General features: G+C 30.3%; 1 protein-coding gene and 1 long non-coding RNA gene across 2 annotated transcripts in view; both read right to left on the reverse strand.

The window, feature by feature from the left end:
* Nucleotides 1–10783: 10783 nt before the first annotated feature.
* Nucleotides 10784–17695, reverse strand: part of LOC143048966 (uncharacterized) — a 46957-nt gene continuing 40045 nt past the window's right edge. Inside the window, exon 6 of the long non-coding RNA XR_012969966.1 lies at nucleotides 10784–10882. This is a non-coding gene — a long non-coding RNA (uncharacterized LOC143048966). The remainder of the gene's footprint in view (nucleotides 10883–17695) is intronic.
* LOC143049841 (uncharacterized) lies at nucleotides 14278–16081 on the reverse strand. The gene has a single exon (XM_076223584.1). It carries the CDS (start codon nucleotides 16051–16053, stop codon nucleotides 14398–14400), a length of 1656 nt encoding a protein of 551 aa, XP_076079699.1. The 5' UTR covers nucleotides 16054–16081; the 3' UTR covers nucleotides 14278–14397.

Genomic DNA, 17695 nt, shown 5'->3' on the forward strand with positions numbered 1-17695 from the left:
GAATCATTGCCCATTTTGGCATTTAGAGCTATTCTAAATTAACCAAAAACCTTACCTAAGCCAGAGTTGATTAAAGAGGGGGTACCAGGGTGCCCAGGCCACCCTTTTTGTTGGAAAAATTTGGTTGATTATATGGGGAATCACTGGAGCATGACTTGAGCAGTGAGTCACTCACTGGGCACCCCAAACCTCCTTGGTAAAAATTTCTCAATCCTCCACTGTAAGCCCTGAACAATAAGCCCTAACCCAGCCTAAACTTAATTTAACCTTAAACAAACTTTCACCTAACATTTTACCAAAATTGACCAGCATTCCCTATTTCAGGTTAAAAAAAAGGGCACTAATATACTAGTCAGATATCAAACTCATTGCCTGAATTATAGAAGAATGTGGAATATATAATAATTACAATGAATAAGCCTAATTCAATTCCTCTCAAATCATGAAAATATAAACTGGTGTTCTATCGAACTGCCTCACCGAAGTCTTTATACATAACAAATTTCTTAAGGATTAAATTCAAGATCAAATTTTATTTTTCACTTGGTATACACAGGATATTTCTTGTTGACTTGATATCATGGAAACAGGGGCATTAAACATTGATACATGAGGGTCAGGATTGGGCTTAGAGAATAGAAAATAAAAGGATTTAAAGGGCAGAAATAATGGCTAAAAATTAATAAGAATAGAAAAAAATAGGACCAAAAAAAAAAAGGAATAAAAAACAAAAAGAAAATAAAGAATAGAGAATATTGGTCCAAAAATATAAAGAATAGAGAAATAGAAATGCCCCCATCTACAACCTCATTCATGATGTAAACAAACCTAATACACATTAACCTTATTCCCATATTGAGAAAAAGAAATGAAATATTGAATAGGTAAAGCCAAAAATAGACCTTGGCGGTCTAATCTGAGATCCCTTATAGCTTTCCAATAAAAGAAACAAATTGATTATGGGTTATATGTGTTTGTTTTTGTGATAGGTTTAAGGACAGACCCAGGACAGCTGACTGTATAACCTATCTGATAAGACAACTATAAGTACATGTATACAAATCATGATATATTTATATATAAATCTTATCATCAGGAAAATATTTGTACAATGTAATAGATTGGACAAGATAAAAAAATAAAATTGTTTCACACTTTTAAAATTTTCCTGAATTGATAATGAAGAGTTGTGAGTTTCGTTGGACGAGATATAAAAAATAATGATTGTGTCACACTTAAAATTAAAATTATTATAATTTCACGTATTTATATATATTTCTGTTAAAATTCTAAAAAAAAAAATGTCACTACATTTTCTGGAATTCATTATGAAATTGAAAATTATCTTGGGATTCTATAAATAGAGTTGTGAAATTGATTCTCTTACTGATAATGAACACATTCTCTATTGGCAATGGCAACTTTCTACAAGTTCAGTCCTTTTCTTATTTGGGGTTTTGTTACATCTATTTACAAATTATTGCCTTCAAATCTCTTTTTATTGTACAATGTTAGTACTGATTTTCTACCTAATTGAAAAAAAATGTCAAATTACCAAATTGAAACACACATGTATATATATAGGACTTTTCCAGTCACAAAAGACATTTACAGAAATTCACCTAATACATGAATCTTATCTGAAATTATGTTTTACTTTCACTTTTGTTTTCTATCTTATTATATCTATATATATAGTACATGTATTTCCTGAATATCATTTGATTGTGCAATAAATTTTTCAACTTGTAAAATATCAAATTTCATTTCACAATCAATAATTAAATATTTTCAAGAAAAAAGGGATTATATACTTGTTATTTCAGGTCAAATGAGGATTTTTTGAAGTCATTTATGTTCTTTTCCACTTCAATTTATTGTTTTTAATTTGTTTCAATAATCTCATCAAATATAATTTTAATAAATAATTTCTTCGCCTGATCAATGCAATTTTTTTCTAGACAAGTAACATATGTTTTGTACAAATATCTACAATATATGTGTCAGTGTATCAAATAAAATAATTCAATAAAGATAATTATATACATATTTGTCGAGGAAAAAACAATATTGCATGTTAATCTGATGAATTATAAATAAAATATGAATATTGATTTTTTATATCTTATTTCAAACCAGTCCCAGGGTATACACGTACTAAATAGGATCTATGTTATACTTAACACTTCGTATATTTCTGTATTAACCTTTATGAGTTTGTTGCTTGGTATATTTTGAATTTAATTTTTTTAATACTGTTATGTAAATTAATCCTTTGGCACCCATAGTGTTAACTCATGGTATGTACAGTGTATTGAAGATTTTATTTAGTACATGTGTACCCTTAATTTGTTTTCTCTTGGGTTGAAATACAAATTTATATGATATAGGTAATAGTGAGAATAGGAGCAGGGAATGTTTCAAAGAGACAGCAACCTGACCAAAGAGCAGAAAACAACCCTAGCTAGACCACCAATGGGTCTTAAAAACACAATGAGAAATTCCCACACATGGAGGCGGGCTTTAGCTGGCCCTAAACAACATTGTGTACTAGTTCAGTGATAATGGTCATCCCAATTTAAAACTGGGTTTTAAAAAGAGCCAAAATTTAAAAGCATACAAGTCTTACAAAGGCCAGAAGGACAGGCAGAAAAATCTGGAGGAGTTAAACATGTATATTTTAGATGATAAAATGATAAAAAAAAGTATACTAAACTACTGAAAAGTTAACCTTGTAAGTAATCTAGTTCATTGACATACAAGTAAATTTCATCACAGATAAATATAAGTTTTGGACTCTTGAAAGTTTTCAGAAACACTCATAGGATAATAATATAACTTTCAATTTGATTTAACAGTGCTCCTTCAGTGCATACATGTATTAGATGTTACCAGAGTTATCTAACCAAGGTCAATATAAAATGGTAATTTTTGAAATCTCAAGAAGAGATTTTATATGAATTTATAGGGTTAAATATACTTACCATGAAATTACATTTATATTATATAGAATATGTTTGCTTTCACTACATGTTCTCATCGCAATTAACTAGGTGATTAAAAATTACATCCATGAGATGTACTCACCTACGTCATAGTTCACCTGTGTAACATACACTAGCTTTAGTTTTAATTTGTCATTTAATTGAATAATTTCAATTAAGTGAACAAAAAACTGAATTTATTCCAGGGGTGGTGGTGGATTGTGGTAAGTATATTTAACCCTATAAATTCATATAAAATCTCTTCTTGAGATTTCAAAAATTACCATTTTATATGAATTTGGTTAAATATACTTACCATGAAATTACATTTATATTATATAGAATATTTACTGATTAACAAGCAGTATTTCATTTGGTGGAGAATAAATTCTCTCACACACATACAATTTCAACATATAAAAAAATTATGTGAAATTTTTTTAAAAGTAACTCCATTAAATTTTGAAAATACAGATATTAGTAAAAACCGAAATTACTGAATTTATTATACAATGAAGCTATGCTGCATAACTATATGTATCAATGGCAAACTTTGCAGATTGTATAAATACAAGTATGCAAAATTAATAGACTTGATGTAGAGTTGTCTCAATGGCACTCACATGTATAAAAATACCCCAATCTTTCTATATCTGATGAATAAATAATCTGCAGGTCAGTATAGAAATAATTATATTAAAGCTCCTTCATTATGAGCTAAATGTATTGTAATATTTATGCAACAGTAAATAAGCATTTATTTCTGAATAGGTTGTTCTTGTTGCTTGTACAAATCGACAAGAACTAATCCAACCTTAATTTCATTACTTTCCACTTTGAAACTTAAGTTTATTTGGAAACATTATTACCTTTCTTTAACTTTCCATTGTTTTCTCTATATTAATATAATAACAGATAATATATGATTGCTGTCGTCTTTTGATAACCTGATCAATATCACATCTTTCGAAATAAATTCTTTTCTACTTAATTAAAGAATTATAATCAATTAAAATATACTTTGTAAATAGGTGTCCTTAATACAATCAAAGTTTATTAAAGACTCAAACCAAAGTTGTTTCATGATTATGCTAAATCTGGATTAATCTTTAAACTTTTTTTAAAGTTATAGTCCCTGAGAATTTGCTTCTCTGCTAGATATACTACTTTTAATATTTTATAGATTTAGAATAAAATATTTTCATCAAGAGAAGTCTTGTACTATTGTATAATGACAATTCTCTAAACTGACTAAATTTTAAAAATCTGATAAAATTTCTATGAGTGGTAGAACCTTTGAATACAATGTCTACCATTTCAACCATGAACAATATTTTTGTTTTGTATTGGACTACTCAAGTGTAAAAATACAGAAATGGACAAATCAGTGGAAAAGTTTCAGTATACATGTTTCCATTGATATAACTGCTTCCACAGAACATTTGGATGTTGAGCTGAATTAAAGCCATGATTGTTGTCCTTATAAATCCTAAAAGAATGCTAACAGATGATTTTCTCCAGCTATGAAAAATCTGTCTAAAATAAAATGTTTTGATATTTCTAATTAACATTTCACAACGGTTAACTTTCTAGAATATCTTGCCATGTACAGTTCCAAATTTAAAGAAACAAAAATTTGACATAATGAACAACTCTTGTATGTTGCTCTTGACAATTGTTTATATTAATTTCAGAAATTAATTCGTTATCAGAAATACTAAAATGCAACTTGTCAAATATAGTTCTATAGTTGTATTTAAAGAAAAACACTTGTTTGGCTATATGGAAAACACTTGTACTAACTTGCAGTATCCTTAAGTGTTCTTAGTTATTTCAGAAATGGTTTCACTATCAAAAATGCTCATTTTATTTCTGTCTTGGTTCACCTCATCTGAATCCTATACATTCTGATATGATTCAATATATATAAACCAAACAGCTTTTGGTAGTATTTTGTGACTTCAACCCACTCAGAAGAATTTTGCATTTGTCCCCAGATTAGGCAAAAACAAAATTAATGTGATTTAAATAATCACATCTTTCAAAACAATATTGAAACAAAATTCAAAGTAATTGTTTAAAATAAACACATTTCAATTTTGTGTAGCATATTCTTGCATAAGATACTAACTCGATGCTATATATTTATATTATTCTGGCTGGTAATATGGAAATTGAAAAGTGAATAATTACCATCAATTCCGAGATTAAAATCACATGCATTCGGAAAACCTTCCTGCATGTAGATAATACACAACTTGACTTTGACCAGACTAGATTTTTGTAGTTTTATGCTTATAATGAGCAAAAATAAAAATAAACAGTGACATTTTAATATTTAGGTATAATATTAAGAAAATATCTCGCATTTGATTTGATATAATCATGGAATTATCATACTATATTTTACTTTCATGTACTATTCTTAGACTATTGAAAACTATTTGCTAACTATTAATCAGTCTTTTGAATAAATTGCTTTTCCTACATTTTGCTGTTAGATTAACTGCTTCTACACTGGTGCTAAAATTTGAGAACCAATTGAATGTATATATATTATATGTTTATATTGGTACATCATGTGTTACTCCAAAAAAAACCTCTTCTTTTTTTTCTTTTTTTTTCTGCATCTCGTAAAGACTGACTAAATAAAAGGTTTATATAAAGAGCTGTATAATAGATAGTTTCAAATCTTGAGAACTACTTCAATTTCCTAGACCATGTCTAGCATTTTAAATAAATCCTGCATCCACAATGCTTTAAATCTTATTTATTTATTTACCAATATTTTACTAATTTTTTTACAAGATCTAAATTAATGATAATCTTGTTTCTATAAATCAGCATATTTGAGTCCTCTATACTTCAGAATTCTGAATCAATATTTAACTCTAGGAAAAACAATGTGTAGCCGTTGCATAAACTGTTGGGTTCTACCAATCTCACATTAAGAATAAAACAGACCCAATGAATGAATCCTTATAGCAGAAACTTGCCCATCTGTTGGCATTGCTTAGAAAACTTAAGATGTAAATTAAGGCATAATTTTCTATCTTTAAAAGAGCATCCAAACTCCTTTTGCTTTCATGATTGGAAGAAATATATGTATAATTTGACAGTGATTCCCATATAGTGAGGGCAAGATAGTCTCTTAAGTCTTACGTTATCACCTCTTTTTTGTGTACTCAAAACAAAACAGAATTAGTACATATTATATTATATGCATTGGCAATGTACACTCTGAATTATGTAATCAATATATAAGCCATTACCTTGAATGAGTCTTTGTGAAATGCATCATGGCATCCCCTAAACTCTTTATTCAATAGACAATCTAATGTTTACATAAAAAACATATAAAAGCCTTTGTTTCCTTACTGCCGACAAAAACAAACAATTGGTTATAGCAGTTCAAACTTATAATATTCATGTTCTTCTTGTCATAAGTAAACTCAGACCATGAAATTTAATATTAGTAAAAAGAGTTGTCACAAGCTATCAACTGTATTTAGAACAGTGCTCCATTCTTACTGTCTCCATGTCTGTTAGAGCATTGGAGAATTATTTATCAGTAAAAAAATAATTAAATATTTACAGCAATTTGCTGTTCTGGAAAAATATTTCAGGCTTCTAAGAATTACTGTCCTGATTCAAACTGGACATATTTAAAAGAAGTATGTATTGGTATGCTTAAACTGCAATCACATTTGTATTGTACTAGATAACAATGTATTATTTTAGTGTCTTTAATATCTGTCTTGACTATTTCCAGACACTTGTTCAATATATTATCAATATGAGCAAATATGTTAATTGACTAAACTGTTGGTTCATCACAAAAAACAATGTGCAACCAAATATTAGCTATGCTTGTGTCGTTTTAAAATATAATAAAAGTAGACATAATGTTCCCTGGGTGGAAGGATGTCTAGAAAAGTCTGATAGACTTGGACTTAAATTCACTAGTCTGATTCTAATTTATTTTATTTGCAACAATCATCCACGTGCAATTCTATGCTCCATAAATATCAATGTGCAATCAATAAATAGTTATGATTTAATTTTATGTAAGGTATCAAATCTGTATTTTATTAGAATGAATGCAACTTACAGATTCTAAATCATGCATGTTGTTCTAGTTCCTATGTTTCCTGTATGAAACATGTCAACATTAATCAAATAGACTTGGGCAAAATCCCTATTCTATTTTAATTCTATAGTGATCCATTGAGCACGTTTTATTTTCAATGAATATGGTTTATGTTCCCTGAATGGAAGGTTAACCAAATAAACATCATCAGTTGTGGGCAAAATCCCTATTCTGATTGTGATGTATTTATCAACTGTTAAAACAGTATCACTGTTGGTCTACGCTCCCTGTATGGAACGTTTTCCAAATAAAACAATCAGAAATGGGCAGATTCCCTTTTCTGATTGAAATTTATTGAACCAATTGAGGTTCTAGTTACAATAGTGGTATACGCTCCAATACGGACGCCCGTTATCCACATTAAACTAATCAGATCTGGTCAAAATACCTATTCTGATTTAATAGTAATGTGTTTACACAGTCTCGTGTACCAGGTGTACACGTAACAGACTGCAAAATGTAAACAATCGACTGAACCAATTGAGGTTCTAGTGACAATAGTGGTATACGCTCCCAAACGGACGTTTTCCACATGAAAAACAATCAGATCTGGTCAAAATACCTATTCTGATTTTAATATAGTTATGTGTTTACACAGTCTCGTGTACAGACTGCAAATTGTAAACAATCGACTTTATCCAAACTTTACACTCGACCCGTTTCGTAGCATTGCTCTAATGCAGTGAAAATCCGGTCAGCTGAGCGTGAAAAAAAAGAAATAAACATCCGTTTAAATATATATCTTTTTAAAAACGTAGCACTCACGTAACATGTCCGATTTTGACAGCTAAATTCTGCCTTTCCTCGGACCCGATTTAATGTTTGAAAATGGCGGCTAAACAAAGGTCATTTTCTATGTCGTCGTATTTCCAGACTCGTAAGCTGTAAAAATGACGAAAAACGTGCATATCAGAAACTTGGCAGAAGCGCTGTATTCTGATTCACATTAAATTAATCGTATACCGATATTCCGAAAACAAATAATGTCTTTTATAAAACATAAGGATTTTCAACAGTAAACTGTTAAAAATCCTTGCCGACGAGAAACATGCGTTCTCTTGAACGCAAAAATTAAAACTAAAGCTAGTGTATGTTACACAGGTGAACTATGACGTAGGTGAGTACATCTCATGGATGTAATTTTTAATCACCTAGTTAATTGCGATGAGAACATGTAGTGAAAGCAAACATATTCTATATAATATAAATGTAATTTCATGGTAAGTATATTTAACCAAATTCATATAAAAACAGTTTGTGATGTCATTGTTGACACTTCTACGATAAGTGACAAGTTATCAGAATAAATGTGAAATACTGTATTACCGCTAATCTTCTTTTGTTATGCAATTTTTTATATAATGTTTTTTTACCATCAAAACTTTGCAATTTTTTTTAAAAATAAGGAGATTTGATTTGATTGTCTTCAGACAACTAAGACATAATCCACCAAAGACAAAAAGGCAAAGACGTGAACAGCCACAGGTCATTGGTTGGCCTTCATCCATGATCAAAATTGGCTATCAAAAGTTCAAGGACAACAAAATGTGAAACAATTCAAAAGAGACAAACTATAGCCCACACATTAAACATACTTGACTGTTTTTTTTTTTAAATAAGTATATAATAATATAATAGCTTAGATGAGCACCTTACATTCATCTTTCTTTTTCTTTTTTTTGGGGGGGGGGGAGATATTATTGAATACTTTGTTCCCATTCTTAATTTATTGAAGGAACAATAATTGATTCTGTTAGAAAGTATAAGTGAAATAAGTAAATTGTTGCTTATTGAAAATAAGGTAGACAGGGTATATTTGAATTCAAAGAGTTTCAAAAAAATCTTTTTCATTTTTTGATTAAACTTGAAGAAAAAAAATCCCCTCCTCCCCAAATAAAAAGCCAATGCTTAAAAAAAAATTGTCATTGAGTGAGTGCATAATGCAATTGATAGGATGGATCTTGTAAGTATAATTGCTAGACCACAACACTTTACAGGGTTTAGATTATTTCATCACTGATATAATAAAATACTTGTATAGTACACTTTTGTCCTAGAATATATCCTGTTATCTGAGACAAACACAGAGTAGTTTTCAGACAGAAGTATTGATTATGTCATTAAGAATGGCGAACAAGTATTTTATCATGTCCAACTATAAAATCAACAGATGGTTAATAAGTACAAGTTTTAGTTCCATAATTTGTTGGGCGATATTTTTATGTTTCTGCTTCTATGTAAAATCACTAAAAACTTCTTTTTTTTTAAATCAATTTGACAAAACTGATACAATTTAGTTTATAATCCTTTTTTGTATGAATTTATATATAATTGTCAGGCAATGATTTACTTTCAGAAAAAATTATTTCATTTGTGTCAACTAAAATGGCTATAGTTATATTTTTTTATTTATTTTGTTTGGGGAGGGGGGGAGAGGTTCATGTTGCTTTGCCTTTAATGTTCTGTGTAGTATTTTTTAGACTTAAGAATGTCTTTTCTGGGGGTAGTATTATTATGTCAGAGCCTTCAACAATGAGAAAAACACAATATAGCTAGCAATTTAAGCCCCAACAGCAACTTGAAAAATTTTGAAACAAGAAAACTAATGGCCTAATTTATAACAAAACAATTTATAAAATACAGGTTAGTTTAGTAATCTTCTCCCCATTTTTCAAAATACTTTGTGAAACTGCCCATACAAATGGAGTAACTTGGTACTGGAAGTTATTTTTGTTACAAATATATATATTTGGTCATCAAGATCACATTTACAAAATCCTGAACTTGTCACTAGTGAGCAAACATGATATGCTATTACGTAAGTTGGGATATCATCAAGCGACCTTGTCTTCATGTTAAAAATTTTGTCTTTGAACTGGGGGAAGTAAACATACTACAGTTGGATACAACTACCGATTTAACAATGCTGTGTAACTAGCTTAGTATTGCTACATGAGGCCTAAATCTAAATCAAATTTGTCTGTTGTTATCTGACAACTTGTAACACTCATATCCTTCTATAATAAAGGTGACTTTTTATAGTGGTACAATTTTCCTTTCAATTTTTTACTAATATCCAATTGATAAAAATCGGATGTGGTTTGATTTGGTTTATGGAATAAAAAATCATTTCATGTGAACAAAACGCTGTTCTATTTACTCCAGGAACATTATCTAATTGGTAATCCGATGAAAAATCAAACCATGTAAATGCACACTAAAAAAATATTTCCTTTTCTAAATAATTGTTTGTTCTTATCCTGAGAACACTTTCCAGTGCTTCAATGATAGTCTAAGAAACAATGTTTTTCTGAAAATAATTTGTTTTCTGCTAAATAGATATGAAATAAATACTGTAAATTCAGAAATTATTGGATGCATTCATTAATGCTATTTTTGTAAAATTGACAAATATGCGAGATTAATTATTGGGATGACAGGAAAATCTGCATACAGATATATATGTAACAGATATAAGAATGCGAGTTCTTATTATAACGATACTCACTTGACAGTCCCATTATTCGCATTAATAAAAACCTCACAATAATTTCTGAATTTACATTTGGTAGAAACGACAATTATTGACAGCAATTGCCTTGTCAACAGTTCTTAATCTTCAATCAATGAAGCTGTAACTGTATATCAGATGTGCAGTGACAAAAAACAGGTTATAATATCTCCCAAGGGCAGACAACTCCATTGCCAGACTGCCTTGAGATTAATTCACTTCATTACCTCGTCAGACCTAAATTACATAATTACATATATATATATATTGTGTATAATGAATTTCACAGCAGCAAGTAATCCAATTGATGCATTTATGGATTCAATAGCATATGACATTTGTGAATTATTCTTCAAGGTCCAAATGATTTGAAAACTAGAAAGCCAAATTTATAACTTAACACCATACTTTGAAAGAGTCTTTATAAATCATATTTTATATGTTCTTGTTAAGTCATTCCAAATAAAATTTGTCCCCTTTTTCAACTGTAAAAAAAATAAAAATATAAAATATTAAAAATAAATTGATAAAAGTACAAACTGGCTTATCAATGAAAAACTCATTATTTGGAAAAGATGTTCCCAGATTTTAATTTATTAATGTCCAGCATAATGCTTCCTTTAACACATCTACTTCAAAACTTCCTTTCAGAAGTTTTAATTATACACTGATATAATTTTGCCAAGTCTCAACCACCTTTTTTTCAAAGATATGAGTCTGAATTCAATTATAAAATAATCTTAATATGTTTATTCTCTTTGAAAAACTGCAGATACAAATTGATTTGATTGAGGCAAACGTTAAGTTAGAGAATGGAAACCAATTTTGGTATGTACGGATAAAGGGACGGACAGAATGTACAAGGGTTACACTTTATAAGACAAATTGGTTGTACTAACATTGACATTGATCACACTCACTTAGCCTATGGTTATACTTATGTTGACAGTGGTTACAAACTTATATTTATACTATGGTTACATTGTGAATCCTTCACTGGCCATAGTAAAAAAAATTGTCAAGGTTTCCAAGTTTCTCTTAATCTAACCCAGCCAACATGATTTTATATACTCTTAACTTATTTGTTTATTTGTTTTAAAAAAAGATTTATAACCTGCTTTACTGATAATGATTAATCTTATGCTAAAAGTCTTTATAACAATGGTTTTACTAAAAACATCACAGGTATAAGAGAAACTAAACATTATATGTGATCCATGTAAATGGGGTCAAGGTCAGATTCCTACAAGACAGGCTTATTAACCTTACAATCATTCCATGTACCAAATATAGTTGGCCCCTTACTGGAGGTATATAATATATGAAAACAGACTTAATCAGGAAAACTAAACAATTAACCTAACAATCAGCTTCCATCAAACAACTATAGTTGTTATATTGCATATAGTATCTAAGAATCAAACAGAACTGTTACATCTGTATATTTATGAACCAGGAAAACTTAACATTGACTAATACACAATGAAAATGAGGTCAAGGGAAGATGAACTCCTCCAGACATATATATGTTTTCCTCACAATAATTTCATATACCAAATAAAGATGGCTCACTGCGTACAATATCAGTGAAACAAACCAAAACACCAAAAAAATAACATTTACTAATGATAGAACCATAAAATTAGACATGTACACCTTACATGCATTCTCTACACCAAATACAGTTGACCTTTTCTTTATAGTATCTAGGAAACAAGACTTAACCAGGAAAACTTTAAAAAAAAAAATAGACATCATTGAGATGGGAGCAATCTTTTAAGTAGGCACCGGACGACCTGTAATGGGGTTGTCAACTGAAACCAAATTTTTTAACCTTGATCTTTGACCTAGGAAGACAGACAAACCGCCACTAGACAGGGCCCTAATAACAAGAAAAAAAGAAAATGCGACCTTCAATGGAAAATCTGACAATCTAGAGTTAATTTAAAGATTGAAGTAAAGCACACTGAGCTGGATTTTTAACGTGCTAGTTCACAAGATAATAGTCTGCAGGTAGACATATCACCTACCCAGACACTTGTTTCTGACTCTGAGAACAGTCTTTGTTCTTACTCCTATGTGCCTTGTGTTTAGGAGAGAAGCAGGAAATACCAATTTTAAAGTCTAATTTGATCCTGTCCTGTCCCATTCACCGTAGGAACTCATAACCCCTGTACATAACCCCTGTAATTACAGTGAAAACGCTATCAGTAAGTGACCACTGAGGCAGAACCAATGAATCATTAAAATCAGATGATACCTACCAGACAAACATGTACCTGGTACATCTTTGAACAATCATTCAATACATTAAACACACTACATTTTTTTGGACCTGTATAAAAGTCAGGAACATGATGTTCAGTGGTTTTTGTTTGTTGATGTGATTTTTCTCATTCTTCAATTTTTTTCATGTAGATTAGACTGTTGGTTTTCCTGTTTTAATGATTTTACACTAGCCATTTTTTAGTGAATTTTGGACCATTTATAGCTTGCCTTAAGGTTTAAACCAAGGCTCTGGGTTGAAGACTTTTTTTTTACCTATAATGGTTTACTTTTATAAATTGTGACTTGGATTGTGAGTTGTCTCATTGGCACTTTCACCACATCTTTTTATATCTATAAAATATAATCAATATATTGTGTATCATAATATTGGCATCTGATAAACAACCAAAACACAAAATACGTAACATTAACTAATGAACCATGAACACGAGGTCAAGGTTAGACAAGACCTGCCAGACAGATCATGAGATGTACATGTAATTTGCTTACATTCTTCAAAGTATATATGAGAAAAAGATATTTAAGGAATGACTGTAATATTTTTTCTGTCTATGAAGAAATAACATAAAAAATTTGGTGCACACTGAATAATGCGCATAGCGGGTTATTTAACAGTGTGCACCACATTTTTTATGTTATTTCAAATAGACGGAAAAAATATTACAGTCATTTCTTATAATTTAATTCTAAATTCCATTTTAAACCGTAGAAAACTATGAAAAAACGTTGATGACGTCACGGTCACATGACTAAATTATGTCTATGGGCTCATAACAAAATAACGTCAGCCAATCAGAAGACGTGTTACATCCAAAATTAAATTATTTAATCATGTAGCTTTAACCTTCAGACATCAATACTTTATGAACATAATTAAATAAGGTCAAGGTTAGATCTGACAGACATTAAGACCTTGCAAGGATCTCATATACCAAATATTATTTGTCCATTATGTTAAAAGTCATAAAGCGACCTGATAATTTTTACATCTTTTAATTTTTTTTCAATATGGCTATCATACCACATCATGTAATTTTTCTTTACATTGTATGTTAAATTAGACCCATAATTCATATAGTATATAGTTTAACTTTTTTGGCAGGGGCGGATCCAGCCATTTTAAAAAGGGGGCGTTCCTAACCCAGGACAAAGGGGGGGGGGGGTTCCAATTACATGTCCCCATTCAAATGCATTGATCGTCCAAAAAAAAGGGGGGGTTTCAACCCCCGGAACCCCCCCTCTGGATCCGCACCTGTTTGGTGAGGTGAATTTGTGTAATTGTGTTGATATGTTATCAATATTTACCTCACTGATCACATCTTAAAAATCATAAAAGTCAATAATAAAAAAATACAATTTATTAAAAAGGCAGAAACAACTACTTTGATGGACAATGTTTTTGGAATAGCATGATCAAAAGGCTCTTTTTTTTCAAATGAACAGAAATGTTTCTAACACATGTATCATGAAATTTTTACTTCATATATTTTGCCTTTACTGCCTGTACATCCTATGAAAGTATGTCCAGAGTCAGCAACACAAAAAGCTGATGGGATAGATACTCTAAATTTGCTAATATCACACCATCGAATCAGATTTCCAGAAGAATTAAAAAAATATAAAATAGAAGAAGCGAATTTGGAAACTACAATATTGTCAGAATGTGTAGTGAATGCACATTTTGGTTTAAAAGGATTTTTGTCTGTGTTAAATTCTGGATGTCCACTGAAGGTATTTATAACATCCCCATCCTCACTCAGTATTACCACTCTACCTCTGTCATCTTCAGATAATCGGTCCACTACACAGATATTACCATTCTTTGTAGTGGTTATGTTCCTGACACATGTAAATATAGGATTTCCATGTCTATCGTATTCGTAGGTTTTTTCATGTTTCCCACTTTTATCCATAACAACCACAACTCGTCTTCCTACAGCTGGATAAACTGATTTCCCACTATAAGCACCAACAATGACTTTCCCATCTGGGTTTACATGAACAGCTGATATAAATGAAAAGGGTTTTACATCATAAATGGAATCAGTCACTTCACTTGTTTGGCCACTGATCTGCTTCAGTACACATCCTCCTGAATCAAAAAGGAGATCTTTAGATGGAGTACATGCCATACTAAAGAGGCCATCAATCTCTTTTTGATCAATTATCTTCCATATTCTCCATTCTATTTTAATTTTCTGTAGTGTGTTTCCAGTATTAATCCACAATGTATCTTCAGAACATGCTGCTATAAAAGCTACGCTGGAGATTTCAGAATCAAATTGTTTTATGATTTCGATTTCACCCTTTATTGAAACATTTTCTAGTGAACCAATGTTATAAGGAGTTATTTGTCCAGGAAGAAACATTGGAATAGAATCAAACTTTGTGCCAGGTGGTGTGATTTTTTCCTCCATTGATTGGACTAACCCCAAACCATCCACAAAGACTCTCTTGCCATCATTTGATTGGATGACATCATCAACCTCTGAGTTTTTGGATTCCAAACTTCCAATCAGAAGTGTCACTTCATTTTCTTCTTTTTTCGTAGTTAAATGAAGAGCTTCCCATCTTTTCATTACTTCAGATTTTAAGTTCTCTATGTGTTTATCAACCTCATTCTTTAGTACATTTTTCTGAGTTTCTATTTTCTTCAAGGTATTTTCCAATCTTGATTGTTCAGTGCTTTCAATATCTTTGACTTCTGCTTTTCTTTTCTTCAGCTCATCTATTTTAGTTCTTATATTCTTTTGTCCTGTCTTCAATTTATTGGTGTGGATTTCATATCCCTCTTTAATGGCTACCAAACCATGGCCATTATGGGTTTCAGAGATACAAAGGGGACATACTAAACAGTCACAGGATTTGCAGAACATAAAACAATTCTGTTTCAAATGATTTTGACAACTAATACTAGAAAAATCTACTTCTTCTGCATGGAGCCCCACCTCCTCAATAGAAACAACTTTGTGATCCTTGGCAAATTTGAATTTCACATGAATTTTCTCCTTACACTTATCACACATGAGCATGTCACAGTTGAGGCACTTCCATTCTATTTTAGGGTTCTCCTCACAAAGGTTACAGGAAACTGGAACCTGTCCACTTCCACAGGCCATGATAAATTTGTAAAGCTTCAAATATGTCTGCCAGATATTTTACTTCCTTAATTTTAACTTACAACTTATATCTCAGATCCTAAATATAAATTGTTATTTATCATGTGACATACACAATTAACTTCACTCTTACTATCGGAAATAAGAATTCTTTTATAACAGTGTATTATCATAGATATGATACAATTATTGTATAAAGATCAATTTAAATGTTTAAACACCTTGATTTGTTTTAATAAAATGTTCAAACAAAATCCTCTTATGATGATAATCAGAGGCAGATTTAGGGGGGCGGGGGGAAATTGGTTTGGTTGCTTATATAGGGAATCACTGAAGCATGACTGGAGTGGGCCCCCTCTTAGGCAGTCAGTGGGCCACCGCTTATGAAAATTTCTGGATCTGCCACTGATAGTGGCTAATTAAGTTTGATGAGAAAAATAAGTCAGTCATCAGAGCAATCTCAATCTCAATATATATGAAGATGTTGTATAATAAAACTAGAGGAAAGTATATTGCCATTGCACTGAGACCAAAGAATTATGTGGTCGTAAGCAACTATAGTTCATTGTACATGTGAAGCCTTCATTAATGAGCCAAACACTAAATGCTACATTTTGAAACAATCACTAATGAGCAAGCCCCTGTCACTATTAAAAGATCAGGTAAATATTAGTAATCTATTTGTTCATATCAACTTTGATCTTTTGGGCTAATTATATTTTAAAAGGTAGAGGCTTTCAAGAACTTGTATGGTAAAATGGAATCTTTGACTAATTATAGTCAACTCCATATTATAAAACCTCTACATATTTTTTTTTATAATCTCTTATGTCAAATGTGGCCAATTTATTTGTATATTATGCTAACAAATGAAATACAAACATTTTCATTCTAATGATAAAGAAAATTAACTTACATATATATGCAAATTCAACTTAAATATTTTCTCTTTATCAAATTCATTGATTTTCATGTCATTGATCAATAAAAGTTAAAAAGTCATGACCTACAACTAGTATTTCGATTTTAAGGCCATTTAAATTCACAAGTACAGAATAATGAAGTGTCAATTTTGATCTACTTTTTTCCCAACTGAATAACCTTAAATTTTACATTACCTATTTGTAAATTTATCATTGAATATTTTATAGATATGATTGAAAAATTAGTCTCATGATAGAGCAATGTACAGGTGCTTTTGAAAAAGTAAACTCTGCTGGTTAAACTGGATTATAAATCTGTTCTTATCTATATAAAAATGAAATACACATCAGTTTTATTCTATACAATAATATTATATACTTCTACTCTTGTATTCTTGTTATTAATAATGAAATTAACATTTGGGCTTTCTTAACACACTAAATTCTTTATATTTTTATTTGAAACCAACAATTTGATTTATAATATAATTATCTATAAAGGAACTTACTAAATTAGTTTGCATCTAAATTAGAGAATTTTCTTCGTTAAGGAATGACTGTAATATTTTTTCTGTCTATGAAGAAATAACATAAAAAATGTGATGCTCACTGAATAACCCGCGTAGCAGGTTATTTTAAAGTGTGCGCCACATGTTTTATGTTTTTTCGAATAGGCAGAAAAAATATTACAGTCATTTCTTATAATTTAATTCTTAATT

Source organism: Mytilus galloprovincialis, chromosome 10, assembly GCF_965363235.1.
Source record: "Mytilus galloprovincialis chromosome 10, xbMytGall1.hap1.1, whole genome shotgun sequence".
Classification (NCBI taxonomy): domain Eukaryota; kingdom Metazoa; phylum Mollusca; class Bivalvia; order Mytilida; family Mytilidae; genus Mytilus; species Mytilus galloprovincialis.

What these genes read in the sequence shown, in the direction of transcription:
- LOC143049841 (XM_076223584.1), bottom strand. Translation starts at nt 16,053, where the DNA reads ATGGCCTGTGGAAGTGGACAGGTTCCAGTTTCCTGTAACCTTTGTGAG.